This window comes from Musca vetustissima, unplaced genomic scaffold (assembly GCF_032173495.1).
Source record: "Musca vetustissima isolate MV318-11 ecotype Yass unplaced genomic scaffold, APGP_CSIRO_Mvet_v1 utg20336, whole genome shotgun sequence".
Taxonomy (NCBI): Eukaryota; Metazoa; Arthropoda; class Insecta; order Diptera; family Muscidae; genus Musca; species Musca vetustissima.
The window spans coordinates 640,921-662,672 of NW_026886023.1; the positions used below are offsets into that span (position 1 = coordinate 640,921).

At 37.4% G+C, this 21,752-nt stretch overlaps 2 protein-coding genes across 2 annotated transcripts; both read left to right on the forward strand.

Annotated features, from left to right (window-relative positions):
- The first annotated feature begins 5,522 nt into the window (after window positions 1–5,522).
- On the forward strand, window positions 5,523–6,452 carry LOC133333536 (uncharacterized). The gene has a single exon (XM_061541852.1). The coding sequence runs from the start codon at window positions 5,523–5,525 to the stop codon at window positions 6,450–6,452; it is 930 nt and encodes a 309-aa protein (XP_061397836.1).
- A 1,173-nt stretch (window positions 6,453–7,625) lies between these two features.
- Window positions 7,626–21,426, forward strand: LOC133333537 (5-hydroxytryptamine receptor 1A). Its single transcript, XM_061541853.1, has 9 exons — window positions 7,626–7,847; window positions 8,253–8,378; window positions 12,081–12,197; window positions 15,373–15,445; window positions 15,764–16,135; window positions 16,256–16,326; window positions 17,299–17,436; window positions 17,670–17,798; window positions 20,671–21,426. The coding sequence occupies exons 1-9, from the start codon at window positions 7,626–7,628 to the stop codon at window positions 21,424–21,426; spliced, it is 2,004 nt and encodes a 667-aa protein (XP_061397837.1).
- Window positions 21,427–21,752: the final 326 nt, after the last annotated feature.

Genomic DNA, 21,752 nt, shown 5'->3' on the forward strand with positions numbered 1-21,752 from the left:
AGTGAGCGGAGCAGTATAGTCGGACGGGGCCGACCATATGATACCCTACACAACTTCCACGAAAATCAAACTTTGCGTTATTTGCACCCTCTTGACACCCGAAACCCTCTTGACACCCGACAAATATTACAAATATTGCGTAGACGAGGGCTGTACTTGTCCAGATCCTCTTTACCGTAGGTTATGTTGTGATGTTGGGCTTTCAATTGTGGCCTATAGATCGACTCAAAAAAAACAAAAGTTTTCGGTCCACTTCACCCCAATATTATTATCTGATCATCACCGAAAATTATAGGCGTTGTCCTTGACCACAATTGGAATCTCATGGAAAATTTCAAAGCGATCAGCGCTATATTTCCGCCCTCTAGTGTGGTAATGGGTTACTAAATAATGTCTGAATACGTAAGCACCCATAAATATTTAAGTGTAACTCGCACAACTGAGTACATACGACCATATAATTGGTATCAATTTAAAGGTCAACCACTCCTCTTGAACATACTATCAACTTCTCGGGTCTAGGTCCTTCAGGGGCAAAAATATACGCCATAGAATACAAATTTTGCAATTTTTCACACAAAAGTCAGGGTCCATTTGACCCGCTATATATTGACCGATCTTTATCAAAACAGGCATACTTATTCTTTGGCCCGATCCCCTTCTCCATGCGGTGTTTGGGCCATAATTGCGGCCTCTGGAGCGACCAGAAAACCCGACAAAAATAACGTTTTTGGTCCATTTCATCCCTAAATATTAACCGATCTTTTCCAAAAACTATAGGGGTCTTCATTGGCCAGAACCCATTCTACATGCAAAATTTCCTGAAGATTGGTCCATAACTGTGGTCTGTATCGTGTTTACAAATTATAATGGGCAGACGGACACACATGTCTAGATCGACTCAGCTAGTCGAGATATGACTTAAAGGTGGGTCTATGACCAAAATTTCTCGGCGTTACAAACTTTTGGGGCTGCACAAAACTATAGTTAATATAGTTGTGTTGGGTATATACATATCGACCCCTCCGAACCATAGTATGCTAAGTCTGAAAAGTGAGTTTTTCAGTAGAAGCTCTCAAAGTATGGAAGTTGTATATCTAAGTACATTACCATGATTACCAAAATTTCAGAGAATATAAATAAAGGACCGTAGTATCTAAAAACGTAAAGAACTTTAAAACATGCTAAGTCGACTTAGCATACTATGGTTCGGAGGCGTCGATATATTTCTTAGGGTTTAAATTTATTTATTTTAAATTGTGGCAAGTATACGCCACAATGGGGATATAAATACCCCATTGTGGCGTATGCGTGCTGACAGCAATCATACGCCTACAGAAACCATTAATAAATTCTCTTTAAGTTAGTTCCACAGCCTCCTCCCCTACCTCAAAATAATTTCACCGTAAATTAGCTTAACTCATTATTATTATTTCCAAAAATAATTCGCATCACCTCATCCTACCCGACGAAGAAATTACAAGACAATTCCCACAACAATTCCCCAACAAAGTGAACAAGCTCCAACATGCACGAAATAATGGGAATATATGTTTACCATTATTTCATACATGTCCCCACGAAAAAAAAAATTCCGAACCCAAATTCTTTTTTTTTGTCAACAATTCCCATTCATAATTTGTACACGTATTAAGTTCAACATGAACACCAGAAGAACAGTGGCAGCCACAGCGTCGAACACAACAACCACCACTTAATATTAAATCAACACGACAGAATTGAAAATGTGTGAGCTGTGAACATCGACGACAACAACAAGGAAATTTAAGCTTTTTGTTGTTAGCCTTGTTACAACAAGACAAATGACAAAAATAAACACAAATAATAACAAAAGAATATTTACCGATGAGGATGTGTGGGGAAGGGAGGGGGAGGGGGAGGGCGAAAAAATAAATACTGAGAAAAAAAAATACGTTAAAATTACACACGCATGTGGTGGTGTTGTAACAAGGAAATGTAAACACGCAAGTATACAGGGACAGACAGACAAACATATACCGGCAGACTTAGCACTTGAAGGAAGTTAGGATGTGTGGTTGTTTGTTTTCTCTTATCTCTAAGTCGCACACACACGCACGCAAGAAATGTGGCGGATATATTTAAATTGATCAGTTTACAGACATGTGTAAGTGTGGGAGTGTGTTTATGTCTTTGTTGTTTAAATACATATTATGTTGAGATGTTATTGTGGTGAACCACAAAAATTTCAGATATTTTGTTGAGGATAAAAAGCTTGTTTCTAAATTTTTTTTAAGGATTTTTTAAAATTTTTTTCAATAAATTAATACCACCTGGATCATTAAAAAATATTTATTTAAAGTAGCCTACAAGCTATTTTATTATTTTTCAATTTGAAGCGTATACGTTGTGACAATAGTTATACGTTCCGGTGTACCAAGAAATATGGATTTTAAAGAAATATTTTTTCGAGTCCTTACAAGGTGTGGATTTTTAAAAAAAATATTTTTTCTAGGCAAACACAAGGCGTAGATTTTTAATGACATATTTTTCCATTTTTTTCAAGGACTAGATTAGGTTAGGTTGAAAAGAGGGGTGGATGATTCCACCACATGCCCAACATGAGAAGGACATACACTTAAGCCATATGAGGTCTGTTGTGCCCTCTAGAAGTGCGGAGAAAGTTCAAATCAAAAATTAGTGAAAGTGTATATTAAGGGAAACCCCCATTCTCGATTTTTTATTTTTAAGATTTTAAATGGGCTGGTAAATGAATGTTAAGGTTTGTAACTTTGCACACATATATTTGAAGATTTAAAAAGGAAGAAAAATAATTTTCAAAAAACTTTTCTTGTTGTTTTTTGTGATTAAGGAAAAGTCCTTATTTTTGATGGCGGGCATGATAACTCCTCACTGGAACATCGGAATCCTAAAATTCCAACGGTGTTAGAAAGAGTACATGTCCGGCTCTCGTATGTACTAGGATTATTGACTTCGCTCTAAAATTAACAAAATGGCGGACGTTTGAAAAAATATTTTTGGAAAATCGCCGATTTTTGAAGTTAAAAAATAAGGAGCACCTTCGCCGATTGGCTTTATCCTAGTTCATACTATAGCTATAGGCTTACAGAGAAACGTGGAAAAAATTGGAATCGATTGGGTTATTAGTTTTTGAGTTATCGTGCCCGCCATTCGCAAAAGAGAAAAACGCGTTTAAAGTTTGAGAAGCCCTTTAGCCGATGCTGACACAATAAATCGGCTATATCTTCAAGAGTTCTTGAGATTTTCATTTGAAATTTTGTAAGCACATTCTATAATTAGTGTAGATTTTAATTAAATCAAAAAATGTTTTGAACCCGAGAATGGGGGAGGGGGTGGGTCCCCTTAATAAAGAAAGACTCACTATGAATCTACGAATTCTGTGTTTTTTTTCGAACTCCTTCAATCTTTTTCATTCACACCCCCTCAGATCGCTTAGTCCGTGAAGAGTGTCATTTCCCAAGAATTGGCTCAGGAAATATTCCAGTGTTTCACTGTCTTCCCCACACGCTCTGCACTCGTTACTTCCTTCGCATCCCATCTTGAGTAGATGTGCCTTCAGGCCCAGGTGCCCCGTCAGAATACCCGTCAATCGGATTATTTCTTTTTTGTTTAGCGTTATGATTTGCTTAGTTTTGTCTGCACTTGGGTCGCCCCATAAGATGTTGGAGATTTTTCCTGTCCCTCATTATACTCTACACAACTATGTTGTCAGGGTATTATAGCTTTGTGTTTGTAACGCCGCGAAATATTGGTCCTAGACCCAACTTTAAGTATACCGATCGTCATATCTCGACTAGCTGAGTCGATCTAGACATGTGTGTCCGTCCGTCTGTTCATTATAATTTGTAAACACGATACAGGCCACAGTTATGGACCAATCTTCACGAAATTTTGCATGTAGGATGGGTTCTGGCCAATGAAGACCCCTATTGTTTTTGGAAAAGATCGGTTCATATTTAGGGGATGAAATGGACCAAAAACTTTATTCTTGTCGGTTTTTCTGGTCACTCCAGAGGCCGCAATTATGGCCCAAACACCTCGAATTTTTGCACGGAGAAGGGGATCGGGCCAAAGAATAAGTATGCCTGTTTTGATAAAGATCGTCAATTTTTAGCAAATATCGCGAAATATTGCCCAAGCTCAGAATATAGAACCACAGAAAGTTATAGTTTCGTGGAAGTTGTGTAGGGTATCATATGGTCGGCCCCGTCCGACTATACTGCTCCGCTCAATAGTTATCCCAAAGGGTTTTGTGGGTCTCATGTGCCCATTCCCTCATTTCTTCGCGTGTTTCGCTAAAGGGTTTGGCGGTATACACCTCTATTGTGAGTTATGCAGTGGCACTCCTGGCTAGTTGATTTGCGATCTCTTTGCCTATGATTCCTAGGTGACCCGGTACCCATATAATTCGTACAGGTCCTTGTTGTTAGAAATCATTAATGGTATTTATACATTCCAGTACAGTTTTGGAAGTTATTGCCTTTATAGCTTGCTTGCTGTCCGTTATAATATTAATTGTATTTTGTCCTTGGTTTGAAATTAATCAGTTAAGACACTCTGTTATAGCTTGGACCTCCGCCTGTAAGATCATGCTGTGATCTGTAAGACAAAGAGAAATTTCGGTAGCCGGTTCTTCGATAAAAAGTCCCAGTGCAGTTTTTCCTCCTAGTCGAGAGCCATATGTGTAGCAAGTGTAGTTGCCAGGCGGCATCTGAACTAGTGTTCCGCTATTCCATTGTTCTCTATCTGGTATTATAGTTTCGCATCGTGTCACTACTCTCGTTTCAGGTATACGGTCTGAAACAAAGTTATTGAACGTCGACTCAGTAGTTGCCTGTAAAATGTTCCTGTGCGGTGTGTTGTGTCCGGTTTTGTTTTGGAAGATGGGCTGACCTATTTTTGAATTTCTAGTGAAAAGACATATCTCCGTTTTGTCCGGATTTACGTTTAAGCCCCTTGATTTTGCCCAATCGTATGCGATTTTTAGCACCGTTTCGGCATTCCTGCATAGTAAGTTTGGATTCTTTCCCACTAGAAGTATTATAACGTCATCTGCATAACAGACTGGTTCAAATTTTCAAGGACTAACACAAGGTATGAATTTAAAAATATTTTTGTCAAGGACTAGCACAATGGTGGATTTGTAAAAATATATTTTTAAGGACTACGAATTTAGAGGATTTCACAAGGCGTGGTTTTTTTTAGAGAAATATTTTTTAAAGGACTGATTCAAGGTGTGGATTTTTGAAAAGGAATATTTTTTTCTTTACTAGGCTTGGATTTTATAAAAGAAATAATAAATTAAAGATATTATAAATGTCCATGTAGCGTATACATGATGGCATAACTTATACGCCACATAAGCCACTTTACATTTTTTTTTTAAATGACAAATGTACAAATATATACATATGTACATATTTTTAATTTTCTTTTTTATTTTTAAAAAATATTCGACAAAAAATTGCCTTCATTTCAATTCTCAACTCTCAAAATCCGCCATGAACGAAATTGAACGCAAGAAAAGTTATCGTCAACATCGTTTACGCATACAAAATGCCACCAGTTTGGTCAATAGCCAGGCACCATCCCGACAAACCGCCAATCCTAGGGAACAAAGAAAATTAACGTTCCTGGAAATGATGACGGCTCTGTATCAGAAAGGAAATTCAAGGACATTTACACAAACCCCGTTGGCAGTAATGGGACATGCCAAAAGTTGTTGTCCTTTAAAAATCGATAACAAACAATTATCCAAACGCGACATGCACTCATCGTGTTTATCTTTGGATCATGATGGTAAGAAGCGAAAATCTAAAGAATGCATGGAACATATGGACAAGAGAAATAAACTCGCACCCGGCAATATACCCTATCACATTTGGCAACGTTATCGCCAGTTGCCATTCATTCGCACTCCCAGCATGCTAATGAAACTGCTAAGGCCTCAAATATTTCTAGAGTTGCAGTTGAGCAGTGGCCAAGCTTTGGGCCGCCTTGTCATACAGCTGTTCACCGAAGCCTGTCCGGAAATTGTTCTACAATTTGTACGCATCTGCTTGTCACAGCAGGCGGAACGTTTTAAATTCTCGCGCATCTTGTTGCACCTCTGGCTGGAGGGGGAACTGCATTTGATGGATAAGCATGCCCTGACCATGCCGAATATCGAACATGATCCGATGGCCATTAATCATGGCAGTGCTGCTGGTATTCTCTCGTTTCCCAGCCGGTATTTGCGTGGCAGTAAATTTCGTTTCATCAGCTTCAGTGTGAGTTTCAAGCCTATCGATGTGCTGAATGGCAAGCGGATTGCCTTTGGCAAGGTACGGCGGGGCCAACATGTGTTGCAGCAGCTGCAACAGAATTGTGAAACGGCCGACAATGGTAGGCCGTTGAAAGAAATTTATGTAACAACGTGTGGTGTTTTGTGAGTGAGCAAGTGACGGAGTGACTGAATGAATAAATTGAAATGCTGAGTAAAGAAGAGGAAGAAGTACAAGAGATAAAACAATAACAGCCGTTACATTTAAATATTTAAATATGCAAAAGAAGGAGAAGAAAAAATCGAACAGCATGGAATATTTCATATTGTAAACAAGACATATCCTTTTTGTATTCCAGGAAATAGGATATCTGTCAATATTCATCAGCAGTACAATGGACCAGATATGTAACAGACAGATGTGTCTGTGTGTGTGTGTATTTGTGTTTCACATAGCTTTTAATAAAATCAACTTCCATGAATTCCTGTTAAACTCATCGATATACATTCTTTAACACCCCTTTCGGCAATATCCATCCGCTGCCAAATGGTTATCACCTGCATTTTCCACCACCTAAGCGGATTCAAATAATGAAAATAAAAATTCTATGAAAATGGAAAATCCATTGGAATGAAAACTATTCCACTTTCCCTATATTTCTTTCTTTTTGTTTTGTTTTGAAATTCATATATTTTTAATTAATTCTTTTCTATGATTTCTATGTCAGGTTTTTGTCGGTAGAAGTTGGATTTTTTTTGTAAGAAATATGCATAGGGATTTTAAATAATAAAATATGTACATATAGAGGTCATAAGGGGCGTATAATTTATGTCAAAACTTATACGCCAACTGGTTCCTTGAAAGAATATTCTTGCGTTGGACTTGAAAAAATACTTTTTTTTTTAAACCAGGCCTTGTGTTGAACTTGCCTCGAAAAAATATTTTTTTTAAAAATCCACGCCTTGTGTGAACTTCAAAAAATATTTTTTAAACAATCCACGCCTTGTGTGAACTTCAAAAAATATTCTTTAAAAAATCCACGCCTTGTGTGAACTTCAAAAAATATTTTTTAAAAAAACCACGCCTTGTGTGAACTTCAAAAAATATTTTTTAAAAAAATCCACGCCTTGTGTGAACTTCAAAAAATATTTTTTAAAAAATCCATGCCTTGTGTAAACTTCAAAAATATTTTTTTTTTAATTTACGCCCTAAAAATATATTAATTATCTTCCCTGTGGCGTATGCATAGTGCCATTAGTTATACGCCATGGTGTCCTATTTAAAATACTTATTTTTTCATTTTCTATTTCTTGTTTTGTTTCTGTTCTTCCAGCATTTGCAATGGACTTGAAATCCGGTACATTATTGGTACCACCGGCTGTTAAAAACTCTAGTTGTTCACATCCCCGCTATACCAGCCATAATTTTCTGCAGCACGTTGGCATTGTTGAAACCGTTGAGGCAGTGCTAATACTCATACTGACGTTGGGTGTAATCGGAGCCAATGCCCTGGTGATATTTGTCATAAATAACAGACGCTATTCGCCCTATATACATCAGCAGGTAAACATACACAAACACACAGAGATTTTTCTTCTTCTTTTTATTGTTTTTTCGTTGTTTTTGTTATTTATTACAACAATCGACATTTGTTTTTTGGGTGGATTCGGGGTTTTTCACAGTTGAAAAAATTCAATTGAAATGAAATTTCGTTTTGTTTTTAGTTTTTGAGTTCAATTTGTCTGACTACTGACCAGCAGCTACTATGGCTGCTGCTTCTGCAGCTGCATTATAAATTCCATCCATTTATGCTCAATTTACTGACATGCTGTCCTATATTTTTTTTCTTTCTTTGTCTCTCCTTTTTTGTCTTTACCCTACTTTTGGATGTTTGTTTTTTTGTGCCTTACTTCCGGATAATGGTGATGATGATGGTGTCGTTGGCTGTTTGGATGCTGCATTTTGAAGCCCCGCTATTTGCTAACATCGCTGGCTCTGAATGACCTCACCATTGGTTTGCTTATCACACCATTTGGTTTATTGCCAGCATTGTTCCATTGCTGGCCTTATGGTGAAATCTTTTGCCAAATTCAGGTAAGTTCAGACACAAATCGATGCTATCGAAGTAATGAAATGTGGGCGGGTGTGTGAGAGAGAGAGAGAAAATCTTAGGGGGGAATGGAAATTTGTGATTTGATTAAGTGAGAGTCTGGTAAAAGGTTCCGATGTCCTTTTCCACGTACTAGAATCTAAGACATTTAATTTGTTTCCAATACTGATGGAAAGCCCGATTTAGATCCTTAGAATATTTACAACTATTGAGAACTCTCTTCAAATATTTGGGTCTTCTGTAAGCCTTTGATGCTGGACTATTTAATCTTATGGCCTCTTCAGAGACCTCAAAGACGCCCCAGAGGCCTTCGTGGTTTTATTGAGACTATGTTGCCTTCTCTGCGACTTTGTTGTCACTCCTGAGATCATCCTGATTTTTCGGAATCAACATTAAATCTCCTCATTTTAAATTGTTCGCCTAGTTCTATATGCAATTCCTTGATATCTTCTGGGGTACACGGTGGCGTATACATTGTGACAGTAGTTATACGCCATGGTGTTCTATTCAGAAATGTAATGAAATTTATAAGTTAAATATAGCTGACCTCTAGATCTTTTGTAAGTCTCTTTTGAGAAATATTGATGTCTTCCAAATAAAATTAAATATTTCGAATTTTAGAATATCTTCTGGGGTACACGATGGCGTATACATTGCGACAATACTTCTACGCCATGGTGTTCTATTCAGAAATTTTAATTTATAAGTTAAATACAGCTGACCTCAAAAATTTTTGTAGATTTCTTTTGAGAAATTTTTTATCTCCATCGCAAATAAAATTAAATATTTCGAATTTTCTCAAAACCACCCTAATAAAAAAAAACACATTCAACGAAAATTGTGTTAAAGTGCCAGTAATACGTAATTGTCAGGCTGCAGCTACTGCTTCTGCCTCTGCTATTTCATCGTCGACGCTTTTCCAATACTCTACACCATTTCGAAATTGGGTCAATTTGGACATTTATTGAATTGATACTGGAAAACCCAGGTACGGTACAGATGACCTGCAAAAACATGAAAAAAAAAACATTGTAAATTATTACACCATTCATAATAATTTCGTTAATATTATGTTGCATAAAAAATATGTTTTAATATTTTTTCATGTGTTCTGTGAAAAACTGGTGTGTGTAAAATTTAGTTATTTTGCGATTTGCATGAAAATATGCAAGGGTTTCCTGGTCATCGATGCTAAAATAATAGCAGAAATCGTCAGTAGTTAATTGGCGTATACGTTGTGTCAGCATGTATACGCCACGGTGTACTAAAAATTTTATTTTTTTTGCAGATGACGTTTAAAAATTCTTAGGAATGGAGAGCAATAACATTGTCTGAAGTCCATCTTAATTACGGGACTTCTACGGCGTATACGTTGTGGCAACATATAAATGTCATGAAGTACGGAAATAAAAACCTTTTGATTTTCAAGAACTTCAAACGTATCTGGACATCCACCAATATTTTTTCATATAACATTTTTCATATAACATAAATCGCAACTTTCGAAGTTCTCATGGCTACATTTTTTTTAAACAGCTACTAGTTTTCTCCTGATTAGGAGTGACACCCTATGGTCTGCTGTGAAAACTTTTAGGCATGTTCCTGGAAGATTTTATTTAATCTGTGGTCATCAGTCTATTAGGACAATTTTCTTACATTTGAATCCTTTATGGCGTATACCTTGTGCCAACATGTATACGCCATGAAGTACGAAACGAAAGCCTTTTGATTTTCACGAACTTTAAACGTATCTGGACATCCACTAATATTTTTACATACTACTGAGAAACATAAATCTCAATTTTAGAAGTTCTCAGGCTCTATGGCGTATACGTTGTGACAACATGTATACGCCATGAAGTACGGAACAAAAACCTTTTGATTTTCAAGAAATCTAAACGTATCTGAACATCGGTTATTAATATTTTTTCATACTACTGAGAAACATAAATCGCAACTTAAGAAGTTCGCATGGCTGCATTTATTAAGGTAGGCTATGGTAACAGCTTCTAGTTTTCTTCTGGTCCCGTGTGACTCCTTTTGGCAGCTTTAATACGTAGATTGTGACCTCTTTTCAACTTCTGGATCCTTCTGTATTAATACTGAACATCCTCTTTATCCATCGTGATTTTTCAGGCGTCCTATGAGACATTCTGATCTCCAATAAGACATTCTGGTTTACTTTCAGATCTTCACTGTAGTCTCATAGTGAGACTATAAATTTTCTGTGGAGATTTTCTATAATTTCCTATCCGTGGTACCTTTTGGTTCTTCTGAATTTCTATAAGTTCGCCAGGTCTTCCCAGAATTTTCTGGACGTTTTAGAGACCTTCTGATGAATTTGGGACCCTAAAGAGAATTGCATACTTCAGATCTTTAAGTATACCCCCTTATACGAAAGACCTTGTAATATCTTTCAATATCTCATGCTATTCTTTGAGATCTTCTGATCTCCACAGAGAAGTTTTATGAGTTCCTGTGAAACTTTCTCGCCTTCTTTGAAAATTGTTGGACTTTTTTTTAGAGACATAGAGAGATCTTATGACCTCTTTGAGACTTTCTAGACTTCTTCTAGAACTTTTAGTCAAATTTAAAGGCTTCTGGACTTCATTGTTATTTATGGTGTTCTTAGAGACCTTCTATTTTATGTAAGGTTTTCAGATTGTAGTATCTTTCAATCTACTATTCTTTTGATATATTCTGATAATATATGGGAAGTTTTCTATGTTTATGATATCTATCAGCCATCTTTAAGCTCAGGTCTACTCTGAGTCTTCTTAGGGACTTTTTTTATTCCATTAAGAGCTTTTGTTCTGCCTTGAAGCTTTTTCTGGCCTTTATATAGATCTTATGGCATAATTGAGATTTTCTAGTTTCCTTCCAGAACTTCTAGTCCCACTTGAAATTTGCTCTGATCTTCATTGTAACCTTTGTGTCTCTGTTGAAACCTCAGATCTATTTGTTTCCTTTAAGGTTTGTTTTTGTTGAAGATTTTTTATCTGCTTACAGACCTTCAAATTTCATTCTGGTTATTTTTTTAGAGGTCTTCAGATCTCCTTTTAGATCTTACAATACCAATTGAGTGTCAGATAATATTCATTGCAATCTTCTGGTACCTTTTATTGTCTTTATAGTTGGATAGTTTCGGTTCGAACTAGTACGGAAGACTATCCCACAAAAGAAGTCATCGTTACTAGGACCGAATCTTTCGTTAATGTAGTTCCTTTTGCTCCTGAGTTCCTTCTGACCCAATTGTTCATATAAATCGTCGTGTTACAATTGTATCAAAATGGAACTAAATGATTTTTTTTGCGGTGCGAACGGAAAAAGTTCGAAGCGCTTCTGGAAGGAGATTGTTCAATGTTAATGGTATTTTTTAATGTTTTTATATTCTATGAAATATCTTTCGATTTTCTATAGGTCTTTCCTGCCGCCTTTCTCTAGACAAATATTTTTATATGTTCTCAGAAACCGATTAGAATTTGTGAAAATGTTCTTTATGATACTTTTCGTACTGGTAGCATTCTGCTTTAAGTCGTCCAAATTCCTCCAAAACTGAATTTCTTCAGATTTATTTAATACAACAGGGTGGCGTATACATTGCGACAGTACTTATTCGCCCTGTGGTACCAGAAAGAAAAACCAAATTTTAAACAAACAAAATGTTTTGCTTTTCTCTGTTACAGGGTCTATTGCGCGGTGCATTGTCCCAACAAAGTGCCGTCATACTTGTGTGCATGGCCGTCGATCGATATATGTGTTCGTTGCATCCGCGCCGCTACTATCAACATTCAAGTAAAAAGGTAAGTTCAAGGAAAAATGAATCACACATTAAGGAGGAAATTGTTTGTTTTTTTCCTTTTTTTAAGACCCATACACCCTCTATATTATACAGCAATTAGTTGTTTAGTTGTCCTTGATTATTTCCCCCTTTCTTCTCAATGAAAATTGTAACATAAAATCTCTAAAAAATATGTTGTCTTTATTTTCTTATTTTATTTCGGAGAAACCTAAAACTTTGAACATCAACATGAAAATTAAAGCTTTAATATTCGGTTTGACATTGAACATAACATCGAAGAGGGTGCGGAGGACTTCGAGGAACTGCCAACAATTTTTTTCAAGCAGCTATTTTACACAGTTTAATGTTCTACTTTGAGATTTGTTTTTTTGGGCCGAGGGAGAGAAAGTTGGCTTTAAATGGTAGAATAAGTTAAAGGAAAGAAAAGGGAAGAAAGCAGAGGCGTAGGAAGGAAGGAGGGCTCCGAACAATATGAATGTATAACTTTGGCGCACAGGGTGCATTGTTATGATGTCAAATATTTTTTGAGTCAGGGATATGATTTTTTATACGATTTCTACTGATTTAATGTAATACGACTGGGTGGCGTATACATAGCGGCAACACTAATACGCTCTGGTATACCAAAAAATGAAAACCCTTTAAATTCAAGTGTAATTTTTGAAAACATTATCAAAATAGCTTAAAATATTTGAGGAATTATCACCTCCCCTTGGCTCTCAACCTACGCCCCTGAACCAATTTTTGAATCACAAAAAACTTCTCGAAAACTACTCTACAAGATAATGTAAACGATTTGAGTTGGTTATATTATGTTTGTTTGGTTTGCTGCTCCCTCTCATTTCTCTTCCTCTTTCCTTGGTTAGCTACGTTTTTGGCTTCCTTCTATGTTTTTTGGCTGCCCATTTTGGCAGGCTTCGACCAACAAACCCACTTAAGGATTTGTAGGGCAGCAAAAAAAAATGTCAGACAAAAATAACAATTACATCGAGTATTACAACAGCAATGAACTCAGTTGTGAAAGAGCGAGGGAGGGAGGGACAAAGAGAGACGGGGGAGGGCAATGGGACTACAATGTGTTTGTTCTAGAATTGTAAATGATTTTGAATGAGATAAGTATTATTATTTTTATTATTACTACCAAAACTCTTAAAGTTGAATTTAATAAAAATTAGTAAGTAAATTTATGATATTTACATAGGCAATACAAGGACATGCAAAACAGAGGTCCTTGGAGAGTAATTATATGAAAAATAAACTACATTTAATGAAAGAGAATTCAATTATCAAAGGAGAATCAATAAAAAAACTCAGATGAATTAGGGTTTCCATGGTTGAATTAAGATTTCAATAGGAAATCTTCAATTCAGTCCAGCTGAATTAGGGTTCCGATGGGAAATCTTCAATTCTGCTCAGCTGAATTAAGGTTCAGATATGAAATCTTCAATTCAGCCCAGGTGAATTAAGGTTTCCATAGGCAATCTTCAATTCAGCCCAGCTGAATTAAAATTTTTCTAGGAAATCTTCATTTCAGCCTGACTGAGTTAAGGTTTGCACAGGAAATCTGCAATTCAGCCCAGCTGAATTAAGGTTTTCATAAGAAATCTTCAATTCAGCCTGGCTGAATTTAGGTTTCCATGGGAAATCTTCAATTCAGCCTGGCTGAATTAAAGTTTCCATAGGAAATCTTCAATTCAGCCCAGCTGAATTAAGGTTTCCTTAAGAAATCTTCAATTCAGCCTGGCTGAATTAAGGTTTCCATAGGAAATCTTCAATTCAGCCTGGCTGAATTAAGGTTTCCATAGGAAATCTTCAATTCAGCCTGGCTGAATTAAGGTTTCCATAGGAAATCTTCAATTCAGCCTGGCTGAATTAAGGTTTCCATAGGAAATCTTTAATTTCAATTCAGCCTGGCTGAATTAAGGTTTCCATAGGAAATCTTCAATTCAGCCTGGCTGAATTAAGGTTTCCATAGGAAATCTTCAATTCAGCCTGGCTGAATTAAGGTTTCCATAGGAAATCTTCAATTCAGCCTGGCTGAATTAAGGTTTCCATAGGAAATCTTCAATTCAGCCTGGCTGAATTAAGGTTTCCATAGGAAATCTTCAATTCAGCCTGGCTGAATTAAGGTTTCCATAGGAAATCTTCAATTCAGCCTGGCTGAATTAAGGTTTCCATAGGAAATCTTCAATTCAGCCTGGCTGAATTAAGGTTTCCATAGGAAATCTTCAATTCAGCCTGGCTGAATTAAGGTTTCCATAGGAAATCTTCAATTCAGCCTGGCTGAATTAAGGTTTCCATAGGAAATCTTCAATTCAGCATGGCTGAATTAGGATTTTCATATGAATTCTTCATTTCAGCACATCTAAATTAATGTTTCCATAGGAAATTTGCAATTCAGCCGGGCTGGATGAAGGTTTATATAGGAAATCTTCAATTCAGCCCAGCTGAATTAAAATTTTTATAGGAAATCTTCATTTCAGCCTAGCTGAATAAAGGTTTGCACAGGAAATCTGCAATTCAGCCCAGCTGAATTAAGGTTTTCATAAGAAATCTTCAATTCAGTCCAGCTGAATCAAGGTTTCTATAGGAAATCTTCAATTTAGCCCAGCTGAGTTAAGGTTTCTATAGAAAATCTCTAATTCAGCCCAGCTGAATTAAGATTTCCATAAAAAAATCTTCAATTCAGCCCAGCTGAATTATGATTTCCATAGGAAATCTTCAATTTAGCCCAGCTGAATTAAAATTGTTATAGGAAATCTTCATTTCAGCCTGGCTGAATTAAGGTTTCGAAGGGATTCCATCAATTCAGGCCAGCTGAATTAAAGTTTTTGATGAGAAATCTTCAATTCAGCTGAGCTGAATAAGATTTCTGTCGCTAAATTGTCAATTTTTTATATTATTTGTTAATCCATTTTGCTTTCTATCAAACATTTAACTCCTAACCATTTATTTGATTAACATCTATTATAATTTAATAACCCCAAGAGGGGTATGGATGAAAGGCAGCCCAGCATGTGTACCCATGTCGGGTTGCCTTACATACATAAATGCCCAAGGACATTTGTTAATATGAACATTTTCGAATCTTGTTTTTATTCTTCTTCTTCTTTGTCTGATTTTTGTCATATTGTCCCGTCTCGTCTCAATTGCTGAAATTGTCTTGCGGACTTTAGGGTTGTGTGGCCGTTCTTAGCCTGACTTGGATTATAAGTCTGACAATATTTGGCTTTTTGGTTTTACCCAAAGGTAAGTAAATATTGAATGCGTAAATGAGAGTGTGTGTGTGTATGGCAAATGGCTAAGAGGTCAAAGGTTAAGCAATGAAGTCAAGCATTTGAATACACAGCAATTAAATAAGGTCGCAAATCTCGAGAGGAGTGAGAAAGAAACTGCCAAATGCCCCCCTCACCTTGGGAGCGTATGAATGTTGTCAACATGTATACGCTCCCATGGTGCTGGAACTAATTACTCCCGCCTGAGGCCATACATTTTTATATTAAATTCCTACGTTCAAATATTTTTAAATATTTCGTTTCCCCACCTTCTTCTCTCTTTCACATATAGGCTACTATTTCAATAATACCGGCCTAATGGCCTGCGAGCCATTTTACAGCAAGGCCTCATATCGTATATTGGCCACATGTGGTTTTTATTTCCCCACCACCATGGTGCTAATGTACTGCTACGGTTCGAGTTTTCATATGAGCCGTTTTGCACCCAACGAAGCTACGATGCCGCTGTCAGCGGCCCTGCAACATCCAGCCTATCAGCAACAACAACAGCACCATCAGCAGCAGTTACAGCAGCAGCAACAACAACAGCATCCACCCTATTATCATCCGTATCACTCACACATGCATATGATGCATCCTCATAGTCAACATCAGCAGCAGCAGATGCAACAACAGCATCAGCAGTTACAACAACATCATCAGCTGCGAAGAGGAGACAGTGCTGGTAGTGGTGGAGGAGCCAGTACTGTGGCAACGCCATCCAGTGTGGATGGTAATACTCCCATGGGCTGTATGAACACACCCACAACAATGCTGCCGAATACACCGGTAATGAACCTCAGCATGGCCATGAGTATGGGCATGGGTTTCACGGGGAATACCATAACGAAAAAGGTGAGGGAATACAAAAAACGAAATAAAATAATTAATTCAGCCAAGCTGAATTGAAGATTTCCTATGGAAAGCTTAATTCAGTCGGGCTGAATTGAAGATTTCCTATGTGGAATTGAAGATTTCCTGGGCTAAATTGAAGATTTTCCATGGAAACCTTAATTCAGCTGGGCTGAATTGAAGATTTTCTATGGAAACATTAATTCAGCGGGGCTGAATTGAAAATTTCCCATCGGAACCTTAATTCAGCTGGGCTGAATTGTAGATTTCCTATAGAAAGCTTAATTCAGCCAGGCTGAAATTAAGATTTCCAATAGAAACCTTAACTCAACCAAGCTGAATTGAAGATTTCCCATCGGAATCTTAATTCATCTGCGCTGAATTGAAGATTTCCTGTCGGAACCTTAATTCAGCCGGGCTGAATTCAAGATTTCCTATCGGAACCTTAATTCAGCTGGGCTGAATTGAAGATTTCCTATCAAAACCTTAATTCAGCCAGGCTGAATTGAAGCTTTCCTATCGGAACCTTAATTCAGCCGGGCTGAATTGAAGATATCCTATCGGAACCTTAATTCAGCCGGGCTGAATTGAAGATTTCATATCGGAACCTTAATTCAGCCAGGCTGAATTGAAGATTTCCTATCGGAACCTTAATTGAGCTGGGCTGAATTGAAGATTTCCTATCGGAACCTTAATTCAGCTGGGCTGAATTGAAGATTTCTTATCGGAACCTTAATTCAGCTGAGCTGAATTGCAGATTTTGTCAGGAAAATTTAATTCAGCTAGGCTGATATTTTTCCTTGGCTACCAAATTCCATTATTAAATGACAATTGACATCAAAGCCAGCCGCACATTTACTTAATTAACATTTCATCGTATTTTGTCCCTCTATCCCCCTCCTTCTTCTGATTTTTTTATTAATTTAATGGAAATTTGTTTTGTTTGTTGCTGTGTATTGTGTGGCCTGTTTGCAGATTGCCCCGCCACCGACCAGAGAAAAGAAATCAAGTGGAGCCACATCACGTTCCATGGCAGCCATTTCATTGGGCTTCATTGTTATGGTTACACCCTGGACAATACAGGAGATTGTGGCAACATGTACCGGGTCAAAGGCAAGTAGTTAACCCCTAAAACTATGCAATATATATAATAAAAAATACAAAAAAAAAAAACAGAAATGCTAACAAAGCAAAGATGCTATTCAATATTGGTTACAGAACAAAAAATAAAAATGGGAAGGTGGGGAGAGAGAGCATACCGTCTCTCCACCTTTCCCGAACTGGAGTAATTAATTTGTGCTGATGTTTTTTTCCTGTTTTCTCTTCTCGTTGCTTCTTTTTTACAGCTACCTCCCTTTTTGGACTTTGTGGTCACCTGGACAGCCTTAAGCAATAGTTTTTGGAATCCCTTCATTTATTGGCTGCTAAATGATGACTTTAGGCGCATTAGCAAAAAGGTCATGACTCCTTGGAGGGTAAGTCCTTGTTTTATGTTTTATTTCGTTACAATTAGAGGGTCCTCTTTTCGCTTCGGTTTGTATCCTTTTGGATTATTACAAATGTGTTGAATGTAGCATTGGAGCCACGACCATGCATGCATGTGTCTGGCATTTCTAATGGATTTTTATTTAGCCGTTTATGTGCTGATCATTTATAAGGATTAAATATAATTTATTGGGACCCATATGTGAATCCCAAAAATGAAATTTGGGAGATGGGTGGGGAGCATTATTAAATTAGGACACTGAGTGGAAAGGATAAAGTGAGAAAAGGGACAAATCTTTAAAACTCAATGAGGTACTAACACAAATATGAAAAGTAAAAAAATAACCTGGGCTGAATTAATTTCCTATAGAAACGTTATTTCAGCTGGGCTGAATTGAAGATTTCCTATAGAAACATTAATTCAGCTAAGCTGATTTTAAGATTTCCTATATAAACCTCAATTCAGCTAAGCTGAATTGAAGAGTTCCAATAGAAACCTTAATTCAGCTGGGCTGAATTGAAGATTTCCTATAAAAACCTTAATTCAGCCAGGCTGAATTGAAGATTTCCTATAGAAACCTTTATTCTGCTGGGCTGAATTGAAGATTTCCTATAGAAACCTTAATTCAGCTGGGCTGAATTGAAGATTTCCTATAGAAACCTTAATTCAGCTGGGCTGAATTGAAGATTTCCTATAGAAAGCTTAATTCCGCTGGGCTGAATTGAAGATTTCCTATAGAAAGCTTAATTCAGCCAGGCTGAATTGAAGATTTCCTATAGAAACCTTAATTCAGCCAGCTGGGCTGAATTGAAGATTTCTTATAGAAACCTTAATTCAGCTGGGCTGAATTGAAGATTTTCTATAGAAACCTTAATTCAGCTAGGCTGTATTGAAGATTTCCTATAGAAATCTTAATTCAGCTATACTGAATTGAAGATTTCCTATAGAAATCTTAATTCAGCTATACTGAATTGACGATTTCCTATAGAAACCTTAATTCAGCTGGACTGAATTGAAGATTTCCTTCCAAAAATCTAATTCAGCTCGGCTGTATTGAATATATCATGGCGGAAACCTAATTCAGCTAAGCTGAATTGTTGATTTCCTATGTTAACTCTAATTCAGCTAACAAAATTTGTAGTTACAACATGATTACCAAAAACATTTACTTGTTTGTAATTTAAATTCCGTTTATGTTGCTGTCCTTGTCGAATGAAAAAAAAACACAAACAAATGTCCACAGTCCTTTTACGTGCCTGATTAGCTTTGCCAGGAACTTATAAGAACTTGGAAGAAATACCAACATGGGGTGAAATAGACAAAGGGAAATAAATCAAAATATTTTTGTTGGTGGTGGTGGAGGTCGGGATGCTAAACCTCTTATTTACTTCCAATTGTCCTTAAGGATGGTTATTTTTTTCATTGAGGTTATGTTGTTGAATGTTTCTTTTGCAATTTTCATTTAAATGTTATTGTTCATTTTTTTGTCCGAGGAGAGAAGGGAGGGGATTCATTGTTAGAATATGAATGAACTGTTTGATTTGTTGTTTTTAGCCACACTCCGATTTTTTCCACTTTTTTCTCGCCATAAAAAGGAATTTCCTACTCTCTGTTTCTTTACTCCAAAGGTCCTGATGTCCTGTGGTGTTTTAGTTTTCCTTTTTCTTCTTTGATTTCACACTTCCAGAGAATAGAGTAGAGTAGACAGTGCTAAAAGCTTTTTGTATTGAGTTATTGAATTGAAATCTAATTCAATATTTTTGTTTTACTTTGAAAAAATTGAAGAAAAAGGGTTGGCCAAGGACAAATCTCTTTCAAAAAGATGAAGGCATCAAAGTTGGTTTGATTCAATTAAGGAGAGAGTGGGAGAAAAAACAAATATTTCATAAATTTATTGGAAGGAATTGATTGTTTGAGAGGATTTTAAGGAAACAAGTTGGATAAAACTCTAATTCAGCTGAACTGAATTGCAGATTTCCTATAAAAACCTTAATTCAGCTGGGCTGAATTGAAGATTTCCTATAGAAACTTTAATTCAGCTGGGCTGTATTGAAAATTTCCTATAGAAACCTTAATTCAGCTGGGCTGAAAGAGATTTCCTATGGAAACCTTAATTCAGCTGGGCTGAATTGATGATTTCCTATAGAAACCTTAATTCAGCTGGGCTGAATTGAAGATTTCCTATAGAAACCTTAATTCAGCTGGGCTGAATTGAAGATTTCCTATAGAAACCTTAATTCAGCTGGGCTGAATTGAAGATTTCCTATAGAAACCTTAATTCAGCTGGGCTGAATTGAAGATTTCCTATAGAAACCTTAATCCAGCTGGGCTGAATTGAAGATTTCCTATAGAAACCTTAATTCAGCTGGGCTGAATTGAAGATTTCCTATAGAAACGTTAATTCAGCTGGGCTGAATTGAAGATTTCCTTTAGAAACGTGAATTCAGGTGGGTTGAATTGAAGATTTCCTGTAGAAATCTTAATTCAGCTGAGCTGAATTGCAGATTTCCTTTGGAAACCCTAATTCAGCTGGGGTGAATTGAAGATTTCCTATAGAAACCTTAATTCAGCTGGGGTGAATGCAGATTTCATAAGAAAAATTTAATTCAGCCAAGCTGAATTGAAGATTTCCTAAGAAAATCTCAATTTTGCTTATCTAAATTATGGATATCGATACGAAAACCTAATTCAGCTTAGCTGAATTGCAGATTCCCTCTGAAATACTTTCTGAATTGATGTTTCCTTACAGAATATGTTATTTATGTGCTGTTAATGAAGTCTCTTGTTAACTTATTATCCTCTGTTCGCTAATTTATATCCTTTACATCCCACTTATTCGTCTTCTTCTTCTAACTTTACAGTGTAAGCGTCAAGAAGATACGCCGGAAAGTAAATCACCCTGTTGTCACATAAATTCCGATTTAGAAATCACCACATTACCAATGCCACCCGAACCACCCACCTCACGACCACCACAAAACAGCGGTGGCAGTGGTGGCGGCGGAGGCGGTGGTTCCATCATCGGTGGCAAAGGTCATCTGTCATCGGGCAAAACAGCCTCCATGCTGGGCATCTGTGCCCGTGGCCGCAGCAACAGCCTTAATCGCAGCTCTTCGTTTCACATCAAGAGCGGCCTGCATCACACCCACCATACCCACCATATGCGTCCCGACATCGAAGGTCTCTCCGAGAAGTATTGGGGAGAAATTCTCGAACGTACCGTCAGCTCCAATAGCCTGCATGCAGCCATGCAAAAGTCAGCCTATGGTTCGGCTGCGATGCACGCCTATCATCATGCCTACCATCCCACACCGACACCGGTCAGCAACACCATGACAACGTCGTTCAGCAAGCACAGCGATCTAAATCTTCATATAACGGAACAGGATGATGTCTTGGTCGAGTCGGGTAATACTGGGATGCCGGTTAGTGATCTCAATAAATTCTCCACATCCGAACCGAAGCTGTATCAGCCGCCACAACATGCCGACGAAGCTGATTATGAGCATGATGAGGCCACACATTGTGCCAAGACGAAAGCCAATACGGAGGCCAATCGTAGCCTGGGTGTGACCAGCAGTGCTGGTGGAGGACGTACCACCCTGCCGGATATTTAGTACGCAGAGGATGTGATACAAGCAAATTCGAAGTCCCAAAATGCTTGTAAAGTGGCGATGGCATCGAGTGGAGGTGGGGCTGGGTTGACTGGTGATGGCTGTGCGGTTAATAAGTTCTTAACCATTTCCCGCAATCCCTGCCACAACTCACTGCAGTCCCAGGCGGCGGTGACGGCATCTTTTATGCCTCACTTACGCAAATCGGCCACATTGACACGTTCGCGTCCCCGGCCATCGATGATGATGATGCCCTGTCTGCGTCACAGTAAATTTCTGAGTAGGAGTGCCATTTTAACAACAACTGCCGCTGGCAGCAACAACAACTC

Coding starts and splice junctions, on each gene's coding strand:
- LOC133333536 (XM_061541852.1), top strand. CDS start 5,523: ATGAACGAAATTGAACGCAAGAAAAGTTATCGTCAACATCGTTTACGC.
- LOC133333537 (XM_061541853.1), top strand. CDS start 7,626: ATGGACTTGAAATCCGGTACATTATTGGTACCACCGGCTGTTAAAAAC. Junction 15,446..15,763: donor CTTTTTGGTTTTACCCAAAG/GTAAGTAAATAT, acceptor TTTCACATATAG/GCTACTATTTCAATAATACC. Junction 17,437..17,669: donor CAACATGTACCGGGTCAAAG/GCAAGTAGTTAA, acceptor TCTTTTTTACAG/CTACCTCCCTTTTTGGACTT.